General features: G+C 39.8%; 1 protein-coding gene across 4 annotated transcripts in view; it reads left to right on the plus strand.

Annotated features, from left to right (window-relative positions):
• LOC139687970 (homeobox protein unc-4 homolog) overlaps positions 1-13,422 on the plus strand; it is a 401,108-nt gene that overhangs the window by 244,054 nt on the left and 143,632 nt on the right. For 2 of the 4 annotated variants that reach the window (XM_071585352.1, XM_071585354.1), the window contains exon 4: positions 8,530-8,653. In XM_071585352.1, coding sequence (XP_071441453.1) covers positions 8,530-8,653 — 124 coding nt within the window. Of the gene's footprint in view, positions 1-8,525; positions 8,654-13,422 lie in introns of all 4 variants that reach the window. The other 2 variants (XM_071585351.1, XM_071585353.1) reach the window with 1 other exon arrangement.

A 13,422-nucleotide genomic window follows, 5' to 3' on the forward strand; every position in this document is an offset into this window, starting at 1 on the left:
AAAACAAATATTCCTTTTATTTATTTTTCTTAAACTCCCTAAGTGTGTCAATATTTCCAAAGTGTCGTGTTATTTCCGAAAACTGCATTGTACGAAGCGTAAAATTAACACTATTTGTTGGAATTACAAAATTACCCACCTTCTTATGATAATCGGAAAGCAATTAATTTTTCGCTGAACATGATACGATTTTCTGTGACTGAAAACTTAATATGGGTTGGATGAGAGTTCTTCCTAGGCTAAATTAAACTTGTTTACTCATCTCACTATCCCTTGCCCTCTTCACGGCGTACCCAATCCTCCACCTACCACCTATTCTCCTAAATTCTTCCCCACCATAATGAGGATGCCTCGTCAGCGAACAAAGAAGATCCTCCTACTTCGTTGGCTCCGAGAGAGTATTAACTGATGCCTCACTTCATTTGTCTTTGGTGATCTTCGGCGAGTGGGATTCTCACCCCCGTCGGGAATATGGGTGGAGGGTGCGGTTTCAATGAAGGGGGGAGAGTTGGGAGTAAAACGAATGAAGGGGGCAAAGCGTCGTCGGCGAGTTCGGAGGAAATGTCAATATTGGGCGTCTTATTACGGAGTGAGGGTCGGGGGACACGGGCAGTGCTTAGAGCGGCAGCAACGTGCGGATGGGAACGCCGCGCGCGAGGAGAATCTCTGGTGCGCCCTGGGTGATGGGTGGCCGCGTTATCCCTCCTGCCTTTCCCCCCTCCCTCCTCCCTGGCTTCAATGAAAATTTCATATGTTCTTATTGCGTGCTCAACACTCGGGGTGTGGGATGAGCGCTTCTTTATTGAACAATCACACACGAGCTGATCCCAACCCTCAGCCCGCACCCACTCCCCCTCCAGGGTGCCCCGATTGCCGAGGGCCATGGGCAGATGTGTGTTGCTGGGGGAGCGGGACTTGGATTCCGAGGCGGCAGTCGCGCTGAGAATTTTATACGACCGGACTCAACATATTGAGGCCTCACGCATGCACGGAGGGAGTCCAGATCGCGAGGGCGATCGAAGCCCTATGATAAAACTTCAAAAATGGAGTGGTGGCTAGATTAAGTTTAAAAATTAAGAATGTATTTCGTGAAAATCACTTAGTTTTTTATTCCATTCAGGTAAATAAATCATTTTTCTTCCTCCTCTAACTTTGAGGTAATGTTGCAGTGGCTCTGTTGTTCCACTAACGAAACCATCACACTTCATTATTTCTTTCCAAATCCAATGAATAAAAGTATCTATTTTCCCATAAACTGTCCCAGAGTGCCCGTATTTACCTCTTAAAGAAAAATCATTGCAAGCATCCCAAAATTAGGTTTACTGTAGCTATTTTTTTTAACTTTTATTCACGTTCTGTACACGATGATTAGTACACGATTTGGATGCCTTAGAAATCACCGTTGGACCGTTTTCTTGCTTTTCTGAGCTATGAAATAAAATATTATTTCTTCTTAATAATTAATGAGCTGATTTCCAAAACGGAACTGGACAGTTTAAAGAGTATCTAGTTCATATTTTTGACATTGTTTACATTGACAAAGCAAATGTACGAATAACAAGGATAAGTCTTCAAAGAACGAGAAAATGAGAAAAAACGACTTTAGATGAGGATAAATGAAAAGATGAGAGGACATATATGTTACGTGAAATTCACCTCTTGAGTATTTAGACAAACAAAAACACTGCAACTCCACAACTTAATTTTTATGTTCTCCTTTCACGGCTATGGTGTATACTCTATGTGACATCATCATCAGGTGACCGGAGAGAAGAAATTAATATTTAATTTGTGAAATTGCAGTGTTTTTTTCTGCATGACGGAATATCCAGCAAGTAACAAGCCATACAATTTCACATCTAGAGTCACTCGTAGAAGGTGATTTAGCACCATATGCCCATTGTCCACGTAACTTTATCCTGAAATGTTAGAAACTGCAAATTTTAAATAGACACTATGAGAATAACTATAATGGACAGCTTTATAATCAGTAATGTATCTAAAATTCACTTGTATTATACGAATGTGAGACGAGCTACTAGTAAAATTTGTAACCCAATATGAGATTGAGAAAATAATACGATAGTTTTTTCAGTAAGTTTTTAACCATACCAAATAGAGGATCTGCTTCTATTATTAGTTAATTTGGATTGTTACTCTTTTCTATGCATCTTATGCCACCAAAAACATTTTCCTCGAATATACTGTAGACAATTACATACTTTAAATAGCATACTGCTTTTTCATTCTTTTTCGTAGTCACTTATTTTTACTCTCAATACATTATGATGACAACCGAAACTGATTTTGAGATATTTGGAGAATGGTTAATAGATGAATTAACTTCTTTATGATACTTTTTAATCGACTTACCCTTCAATCAACTCATAGGGACTTCGTAAACATGGAGCAATAAGTTAAAAGCCTACATATTTACGTTCAAACAACCCCGAACTTTACAAATGGCCGAATAGAATAAATTTCCTTTGTTCAATTTATATCTAATGCTTCATCGAGTGTTCGAATATTTACATTTTTGTTGAGGGATGCAAGTTCATTACCAGAATACTCTAATAAATTTCAAAGATAGAATTGAAACGAGGTACAATAATAATTTGATTTCCTTCGATTTTGCATAGGAATCCTCAGTTGCAGCATAACATATTATGATGAATAAATTTGCGTTTTTATAAGGATTTCAATATGAAAAACTACTGTTATCAATCGCATAATTGGTTTTATATTTTAATTTCTGAGAAAAAATTCGATAAATCGGTCAGAACGATATTATGAGCTATGTAAGTAGCTCTAAGCTACGAGTTTAGCTCAACTCGCAGCTTAGAGCAGCTTACAAAGGCGACATTAACTTAGAATAGTTCAGAAAGTGTTATCAAATGTGAATATATGTACATGTTAACAAGATTTGCTCTTAATGCGAGGTGTGTTCAAAATAATACCAAAATGCTTTCAACCAAGTTCTATTACTATAATTTCAACATTATGCATGTGTACACCCTGGAAAGTACCTCCCCCTTACGAACCAGTTTACCTGTAATTATTTCTTCCACTTTTGGCATACTCCTTAGAACTCGTTTACTGAGATTGAGCGTAACCGCCTCAACGAGTTCTTTTAAATCTCGTATTAACTCTGAAGACAACCTCCCCTCTGGGCGGTTTTTAATTTTGGGAATAGAAAAAAATCTGCGGGCAACAATCCTGGTGAGTACAAAGGGTAGGGAATACGATCAGTGTAGTGGCCAAAAATTGGCCAATCAGCTGAAAAGAGTGACTCGATGCGTTGTCGTAATCAAGGTCTTGCTTTCCCACATCTGGAGCCTCTACTGGTGCGCATCTTAACTCAAATACCCCAAACATTGTACGTATAACTCTTTGTTAGCAGTCAGATTTTGTGGTGCAAATTCATGATGGGCTACTCCTCGATAAATAACATCTATCAGCGTCAACTTCAAATTTGACCGGCTCAAGCGTATTTTTTCAGTCGGGACGACATTTCCCCATTTCACTACGAAGGTTGTGCCTTGATTTTTCACGTTGTAGGTATTAATTCAAGTTCCATCTCCTTTGATGATGATTTTCATTAAGATTTTAGCAGTTTTGGCATACTCAAGCAGATTTTGGTTGACAATGATGGAGTTCTCTTTCTGTTCGTCGGGCAACAGACATGGTTTTACTTTTGCAGTGACGCGATGGATGATATTTTTGTCGGTCAAATGCTTGTGATAGGGCTCAACGCCGTCGCCTCCTTTTTTCCGGAACCTCTCACTAAGTCAAGCGGTGATTTTTTACGAGTGACACAACGAGGCATCGATGTTTCCATCACTTATTGGCATTTGTAGTCGTCCTGAATTACACCAATGAATATTCTGCCCTAATCGATTAGACTACACGTGAAACACCGAACGACTGTAAAATTCTCCTCATAGGCCTGCTAAAGCAATGCTTACGTTACGATTAAAATGTTGCCAATCTTATCAATAAGGAAAAACTATATACATAAAAACACGTTGCTCGATAAGATCATCTTCACTTAGCGGAGAAATGCCTGTATAATTTCGACCGCTTTCGACCTCTTAACTGATAGAAACAGCACGTGGCAAGAGACGTTGTTTCTTTGGACGTCGTCCCTATGTGGTACTGTTTACTCAAACTCGATGGGTGCGAAATCTCGTGCTCTATGGCCAAGTCCCGTCTTTTTGAGCAGACCTCTTATTCCTGTTAACTCAGAACCTCCTGCATCGAGTAAGAAATCCCCCTGAAGAGAGGCCAACTGTTTCTCCGACTAAAAGAGAGAAGCAAATTTACATGGTCTTAAAAAACGCATTTTCACAATTCTATGCCTACAACGTTTTTGTTTGGTGATTGGCTGTTGGCATTTATCTATAGTAACCAATTCATCCCATTTTCACTTTTTCAGCCCTCCAACTAGCAGTCCCATTACTAGAGGGCACACCTTTCTAAAAGCCGGCTTTGAAATTAAACCATTATTTCTTCATTTCAAAGATTGACTCACTGCAGTGATATTTCTATTCAATCCTAGTACTCATTGATTTACATTTTTATTTCCGCGATTCCTTTATATCGCCCTTGTTCGTCCTCTTATTTTGTTGTTTCCGATAAATTCATTGTGGGACAATGCGAACTATTCGACCTTTCATTTTCTGTAACCATAGTCTTTTCACTACCTTACCATTGCTTCTGTTCTACATGCTTCCTCTTGTCCCATTGCATCTGTAAATTGTATACCCATCATTCACTTCCAGCACCAGGTTTCTAAGGTTTACATATATTCTCCTTTGGCCTGCTATTCCTATAATTCATGTTTCAAATCCTTCATCCCGATAAATTGAGGAAATGCAAACAGTCCCCATGAGGCGCCTTCGTAAGTCAACTATTCCGTCCGTCTACTTCGCACACAGCCACGGGAAGAGATTCCAACACCGGGATCCCCCACTGCTAGCCTCCTCCACAACGGGGCTATCGCAGCGAGTATCGCCCGCTCGGCAAATAATAGACGAGGTCTTGCGGCCAATGACGCTTCGGCTCATCCAATCGGAAGGCCCGATTGATTGGGTCGATTGGCCTCTGGAAGCCAAACAAGCCAGCCGAGTGAGTACACACGTCCGCGAGGAGGGCATTTGGAGCCTGGAATGATCTCCCAGCCCCGCCCCTTCTAACTTCCCGCCGACTTTCAATCCCCCCTCCTCCCTCGCATTCACTCGCATTTGTTGCCCTCCTCCCACAACTCAGCAGAGCTTCCCCCCCACCCTACGCCCCTGATTAATGCCTCGCCACCCATTCATCCGCGGGATCCGCCGGGGTAATGAGCGCGACGTACGTTCGAAAGGGGACGGGGAGGAAGGGATTATGTAAATGCCAATACAGCGTCAAAAGGGATGATAACGGCACTCGCTCCCTCGCGGTCCCCGAGGCTGTATCTGCGACCTCTAATTCCTATACCCCCTCCCCTCCCTCCATTATCCAATCACTCCCTCAGTGAACTCGGGGATTTCTCGTATCGAAGAGAGGGCCCGTGAGGGGCGCGTCATACTAAAAGAATTGTATGAAAATGCGATTTCCAATTTTTAGTCCTCGTTTTGCTCGTAGAATGAGGTCTTGAATATTATGTATTGGGAATTATAGTAATAAAATGTACTCCAAGCTCTGTGCGCCAATCTTAAAATATTCCTGAATTTTTAGCGTGAGTGTAATGTATGTCACCTATTCTATTTACATTTACATTACAAATAAATGACACAGGGTATGTATGTCCTCGTTAATATGGCGACAATAGTCAATTAAGGTCAACAATTTATTTTTCTGATCACAGTGCATGTAGATCCGCGATTAAATAGAGTAAAAGATTGATTTTTAATAGGAATTTAAGTACCTAGTAGTACCGTTGTCGTAAAAGTATTAGTAGCTTTGTTAGAATATTCCAACTTTTTAATATAATGCTTAATTTTAAGTGCAAAAATTGTTATTTTATCCAGGAAAAATAATATTTTAATTCAAAATAATAAGGCATTATGTATCTATGCGTAGACCCGTGTTGTATTACTAAATAACAATGTGTAAAATTTCACAATTACTGGTTGATATACGAGTTTTCATCACAAAAGGTGACACCCTTGAGTACGGCAGCTGTAAGATATTACTGCTAATGTAGCCACTTTATTTTAAGCCTTAGTTGTCGAAGGCATACATTATTTTATTCTATTGAGGTTATATATGATAAAAGCAATGTTATAATGAAGTTCATCCACTATTTTAACCAGTTATTTATAATTACGGATGTTTATCGTGTATTACAGTATTTCCGTTAATTTATCTTGTAAATATTGTAACATGAATATTCTTAGTCTGATTTAAACGGTTAATATGTATTGAATTTGCACATGCAAAGTCATTTCAACGGATTTCATGCGTTATTAATACGACGTCAATATCAAATTGTAGTGTACTCATCGCCTATTGGTGAGCTAACCAGAAGCCTTGCATCGATATTTCATTTGGTGTGAACGATACCAATTTCAATCTAAATTTGATAAACCTTTCCATGCTTAGTTTCCTATTCCTAACTGTGACGAAAAGCTGAGGGTGGAAATAATACAATGACGTCGTGACATAAATATTTCCCGCGTGTCTCACTTTCTCATATACTCACAAGAATATCGAAACGCATCGGTAAATAATTCCATTTTGTAACGAAAAAATTGAGAAATTTTATTCTTCCCGCGTGAAAAATGTATATTTCTCACTCGTAACAAGGGTTATTTGGCTTCTCTCCACCGGATCAATTTTTCCTCGCGCATTTCCGTTTGTGACTAGATTTTTAACGAAGCGACATTTCAGCCAGCAGGAAAACTTTTCAACAAGGCTCATCAGAAGAAAGAGGCCTCAGCAGCCATTAACTTGGAAGGAGGAGTGAGAGGAAAAAAAATGATTTTTTTTAATTGCGGTTGTAATGGCCCAGTCAGTATCTGCAGAGAAAAGAGGAGAGGGGAATCCCTGCCCCGGGCCTAATGGAATGAACGGAAGCTTTTCCCTAGAATCCTTTCACGAAAATGTGGGCGTGTGCGCAGGCGCAATGATCCGATAATCAATATTAAAGACGAGAGATGTAGAAGCCCATTTGTGAATCTCATTCCCAAAGACTAATGAGCCGTAGATAGAGAGTCTGCATTCGGTTAATGGAGCCGGTGGGTCATTATACGGTCAATATCCACTCTTTCGCCTCAGCGGGTCGACTTGCCTCAAGTGAATGGAGAATATTTAATGAAACGATGTCTTTCTATAAGTAACCATCAACACGGGTCGCTATTCTCTCATGCACTCTCCCAAACTTGCCCAGGTGAGAAGCTGTTAAGGTCAATTGCGTCCCGGGTCTCTCCACCCGTAAATTTAAATCCGTACTCCAAGATGAATGAGGCGGTTTCATATTCCCATTCGTCTTCACTTTGTAGAGAAGCTTCCTGATTCTAGTCCGTTCTCTATCCTATATTTTCTCTCATTTTATATAGCGTAATATCAGACATTAATTGCTTGTATTCGATTCATTTCATCAAAAATATTTTGGAAAAATTATCATGATATACACCAGCGGAGCTAGTCTTTCATCAGTGGTGAATGTTCAACTCTCTTTCTCGGAACTTGAAATATTTCCCCTGTTCCATCCTCACCATCGTGCATTTTCCACAATTGGACACTTATTGACGGGCGTAACCGTTTAGTGGCCTTCAAATGTACTTTTTTTCTCTCCTTCCTTTACCAGATGATGATCGGAAACGTAAAAATGTGTTCATTAGAGAACATTTCTAGTCCATTTTCCTATCGGAAAACGACTAATCTGACTATCCAGCGAAAATAGCGTGAAAATAAAGATTTCATATAATTTACTTCTTGGCTAGAGAAAATGGTGAAATGAGAGTGAAATTTCAAACTAATTAGATGAGAAGTTTATTTTTAAAAAGCGGCCTGCGATATTGAAGTAGTATAAGGAATGTGAAAATTTGATAATTTCTCATGAGAAACCATGAAATGAATTACGGGGAACAGATTACTTAAGTAAATATAGTCTAATTAACATTAATAAAATCATCCAAATTGGAAACATCTTTACCAGGAAAAAGCTTAATGTGTAATTTGAGAAAAAGATAAAATTTAATGTCTAAGTTTCATAATGTGTTTTAATTAAGCATTTGACGGTTATTATTATATGTATTTCAAAGTGCACTATGTTTTCTAATTCTGAGATGTTTTCATAGATTTCAAACATGTGTCGTACCTAGAAGAGTATATTTATAATCATTGTCAATAAATTAATCCAGCACACATATTTTAGGATGAGTTTCAAGAATTGTGTGCTGTTTTTTACTTCTATGCATGAAAGAAAACCTTTCCCGTTATCCCTCCTACGCCTAACCCTCCCCAAATAGCGATTACGGCTCCACCCTTGTGACCATGCACGCTTCTTTCTGATCTTTCTTCGCCTCTTTGCACCCGCGGCAGGACCATCTTCACGAGCTACCAGCTGGAGGAACTAGAGAAGGCCTTCAAGGAAGCGCACTACCCGGACGTCTACGCCCGAGAGATGCTGTCCCTCAAGACGGACCTCCCGGAGGACCGGATACAGGTGAGACGACCTCCTTCTTTCCTTAGCGAATTCGTCGTGGGTGTCCTTCTCTTTTCCAGCGGGGGGACGGCCGCCATTGCCGATTCGTGCCCGTCCCCCTTGACCGCCGTTAGATCAGCGGAAGGCGCGAAGGAGAAGCTCGTTGACATGCACAGCCGACGGGCCCCACGCATTGTAGGGGAAGAAAGCACGGGATCAAATCTAACTGGAAGAGAGGGAGAGATTATATAGCGGTCTTCCTTGGCCAAAGTGCCAGCGTATTATCGCACGCCGCTTATTGAGAAAATTGGTCTCGTCCGCTTCAACCCACGCTTGGTGGCCTGGTCACCACTCGCAGGAGTGTGTTGACGGTACTTCAGTCGCAAGAGGAAAGCCAAAATGATCGAACGATTAAAAAGAAAGGGAATAGCGAGGAGATATTTTCGTAATAAATTATGTCGTGTAGAAAAATCTCTATGATATTCAATGAAATAATGTTTTTGCTACCAGTACTGTAGTATTTAAATTAATAGTGCCAAAATCGGCTGTTAAATAAAATTTTTAGTATATCTTTGTGCAGTGCATTGGAAAGTAAATATGAAGCGAGGACCACGCAAAAATAGACAGTAGATATTATTTTTTCTTCCTCTTTCTCTTATGAATTAATATGAAATTCTAAATATTTACTTGCATCAGATATTTATCTTTCATAAATTCTTTCTCAAAATATTCCTAATTTCATTTGTTGGAAGCGAACTAATTATGCCACTTGTCATTTTAGCAGCTTCAATTGTCGTTTGTTTTTTTTCTTTGATAGATAGACTGATAGAACACGATGAAATTTTTAATTGTGCTCTAACCTTCGTAACACCTTGGGATACTTATTTGATACCCATAAACAACAAAACTCTAATAACTGGTGTAAACATTTACAAACCCTAAATCTCATTCATCACCTTGTTTATAAACTAATGTATATCGCCTACTGCGAAGCTTAATTTTACCCATTGATCTATCCCCAAGATGTTTTTATTTAATTCGTTTTGCTAGCTAAATATCAATGTTTTTATGACATCCCAATGAAATCTACAATTAATACGGCTTTAGACGAAATCTTCAAATATTAGATACCAGTATTATGTGTAGAATGAAGATTAGGTAAAAAGAGACATTATAGTGTTTGTTATAGCAGTGGAAAACATTTAGGTAGCGTTTACCGCCTTATTTCTATCATTCATAGGGACGATATAGCCCATGGCTGTCCATTATTGGTCATCATCACTGAGGCCAGAAGTGTTTAGGCCGGGGGATTTTGAAATGTTGGTTTGAGAAGGATGGAAAAGGTAAATGTAAACTAGATGGAAAGGAAAACAACGGTTATTGAGAAAAGAAGATTGTAGCAAGAATTGAATACGAAGTAGGGAAGCAAAATGCAGATCGTGGTGATTAGTAATGGAATTTTGCAGATTGTAGTAGAAGGAAGACTATTAGGAAAACAAGCAAGGGTCAGGAATAGGATAGGCATGTTGGAAGGAATGAAGGGAGGAAGGAAGTATGCGGAAGTGAATGAGGGAGTATTATACTGTCGGATGTTAGCTTTTGTTTTGTTAGGAGAGGCAAATAAATGCATCTTCATTCAATCTTTTTCCTTTCAAAACCTACCATAAACCGTAGAGCACCATTTAAATAAATACTTGTTTATATACAGCTTATCCCATAGAATCAGGACTGAGTTGAGGCATAGTTTATGAATATCTCATCATTTTATGGAAAACTATGTTTTTGGCGAATTCACTGAAAGCATTAAAATTACTAATAGAAACTTAAATAATTACTTCAATAAATCTAACTTCTTAGAGATTTTAGCTTTGCAAGCGTAGCATTTATTCCCAGCATTTACAATTCCAAAGGAGTTAATGTTGAGTAAAATTTAATTGCGTATTCATGTATTTTAAAAATGAATTCAATAGTTTGAACTATGTTACTGTTTTCTTGCCATTTCTGTGATATGAGATCAATATAGTTTGAAGATTACTCGAGACTTGGGAAATGGAGGTGAATGAGCCAAGTCTTGGAGCGTATCTATTCATGCCCAGACTCATCGATCCTGCGTATTTTCAAATCACATTTTTCGTTTTCCTTGTGAACTCGGGAAATGAATTCGTGCTTGGTTGGTTAGAAAAGGGAGGGACTGCGTTGCACTCAAGGATGGATCCCAATCGGGCGATTACCTGCGTCCCGTCCACTTCTTTCCTCCTCGCCTCCCCCCTCCTCCAACCCCCAAAAGGGCCTTGCGTGCTCCCTGCATCTCGCCCACCATCCCCTCGTCAGCGCCTCCACGGATAAACGCGTCTGCACTCTGGAGGCTCCTAATTCACGACGAGGACGACACAATTGGAGGTATTAAAAGCGGGATTCCTGCAGTGTTTTCTGTGGGCTTGGGAGGGAGGGGGGCCATTCTCCATCTCGCCCACCTCACCCTCCCCCGCTTCGGAGTGGGCTCCGAAATATGTTCGAGGAGGAGGGACGTAATATGCACATGTGTGATGGGGAGAGGGAATTGGTGCAGGGAGAGCCACGGGGTATGGGGGGGGGTCGCTGTGCCCCGAGAGAAGGGGTGGGTGGGGGCGAAGAATGGCTCGACGGTCGCAGGTGTGTGTGTTTGTGTGTATGTGCGTGAGTGTGTGCAGCAAGCGGGGGGTCGTGGGCGGCACAGTGGGGCGGTTGCTAGGCGACGATGGCTCCATCGCATCATCGGAGGCTGTCGGAGGAGCAAGAGGTGGGGGGGAGAGGCGCTCGGTGAGGAGGGACTCGACAAAAGCGCCGGGCGCTACCTCCCTCCCTCTCGCCCGTTCCGCCGACGAAATGGAGCCCACTCACTCCCCACGCTTTCTCCCTCTCCCGTCCGTCCTTCCCTCGTCCGCTGGGGGGCTGCAGCCACTTCTTCCCCTCCTTCAAGGCGACCCCTCGACTACCGCCCACTCTCTTCGCCACTCGCGTCGAGCAACTGACACTCGCGTATCATCCGTGATCCCCGCTCGGCCGACGCGGAGTGTGTGGGCGAGGAAGGCGGATGCTCGCGCGGCGTCTCGTTTTTCAATGGGAATCCGATTAATGTACTCGGCTGCCTATCAGTATGTATTTTGTCAACCCTCTCATTATCTCTTACACCTACTGTAGTAGGGACAATAGGAAAATAAAGAGTCACAACCTCTTGACATAGGAGTACCCTAGTCAGCAATCACACTATCCTTGTAACGTAGTCGGCATTATTTTTAAGTGATTTACTTCCATTTTTACCTCGACCAAGAGTTCCTTGACGATATCGAATGGATATGAGGGCGAATCATAACTATCCTAGAAGAAGCCCGTATTCAAGTTTCCGGATTAGCTCTAATATCATCTAAGTATTGCATTCCAAGTGAATTAAAGTCATATTTTTTGCCGTCAACCTTTATATTTTGTTTCATTGTGTAACAAATGAAATTCTTATGAGGCACTTATAGTGTTGTAAGAAATTACGGACTCATCTTTGGATGTCAGTGGTGTTTTGCAAACATATGGAATAGGTTTACATGGCTTATCGATTTTTTAAACTTTCACGCAAAAATTTTGTAGAATCATTAATATTTCACACAGAGTAATTACTATTGTATCTATCTATTTATAGATATAAACATTCAAACACGAAATCCCGCCATATGGCGAACAAATATTCATTCACAAGGAAATATATATAAGGAAAATGTATAGGAGCATATATAAAGGACGAACGCAGGAGAGGTGGGGAAGGCAGAATCAGGCAAATCTATGTGTGTGTGTGTGTGTGTGTGTATATATATATATATATATATATATATATAAGTTGACTTATTCTTCTATTTAGTTCAAACTTTGGTTTGAGAAAATGATACATAATCGTTTTGGTTAATCAACAATCTCTGGAGAATTATTTTTCTTTGCTAAAACAGTGTATATATTTTTATTTTATGAACGGATATATCCGTGTAGGAGAATCTAAAGATTGTACCTTGAATAAATTCCCTAGCGCGATAACCATACTTTATTCACTAAAATTAATTTTATTGATAAGACATATCTATTGCTCTCTAATATTTCCCAACACAATATTACACGTATATCGTATTTGCCTAAGATACTTTTGATTGTTGCACATGTATTACTGTTTCTGAATTCCCTTCAAAGAGAAATTCATGGAAACAACCGTATTCGCATAAAAGCAGGCGTTCCCTCGTTCTTTTCTGATATATATTTTTTGCGACCTGAGTTTTATGCAAAATATAATTATTTATTTTTATACTATTAATACAAATTCTCGGTACGAAATATTTGTATAAATTCGTTCAAGTTCAAAGATCATATAACCTTGGAATTAATCAGGATAGGGATGGATAATTATGTATGGAAAATAGAATAGATAAAAAATAAGACATTAAATGAAATCAAAAATTTTCTATTCTCTGGATTATTATTCTTTCAATATTGGAGTTTAAACATATTAATACCCTAAACAATAGTGTGACGTGATTGACAGGCTGTAATTGAGGTGACGTGATTATTTGGAATCAATGACGAAGTGTCTTGAACTGCATAGTGAGGTTTTAAAAGTAATTAAGCGGTTGACATAAAAATGCTTTCACGCGTTGGCGCCCTAATAATTCCTAGTACGCACTTCACCATCTTTTTTAAGTTGATAACGTAATAATAAAAAGAATGTTTACCATGCACTGGGTGTCCCGCACATCTCGAGATCATTAATAAAGATTTTC

Source organism: Hetaerina americana, unplaced genomic scaffold (genome assembly GCF_022747635.1).
Source record: "Hetaerina americana unplaced genomic scaffold, ioHetAmer1.1.p SCAF_2, whole genome shotgun sequence".
NCBI classification, from domain to species: Eukaryota; Metazoa; Arthropoda; class Insecta; order Odonata; family Calopterygidae; genus Hetaerina; species Hetaerina americana.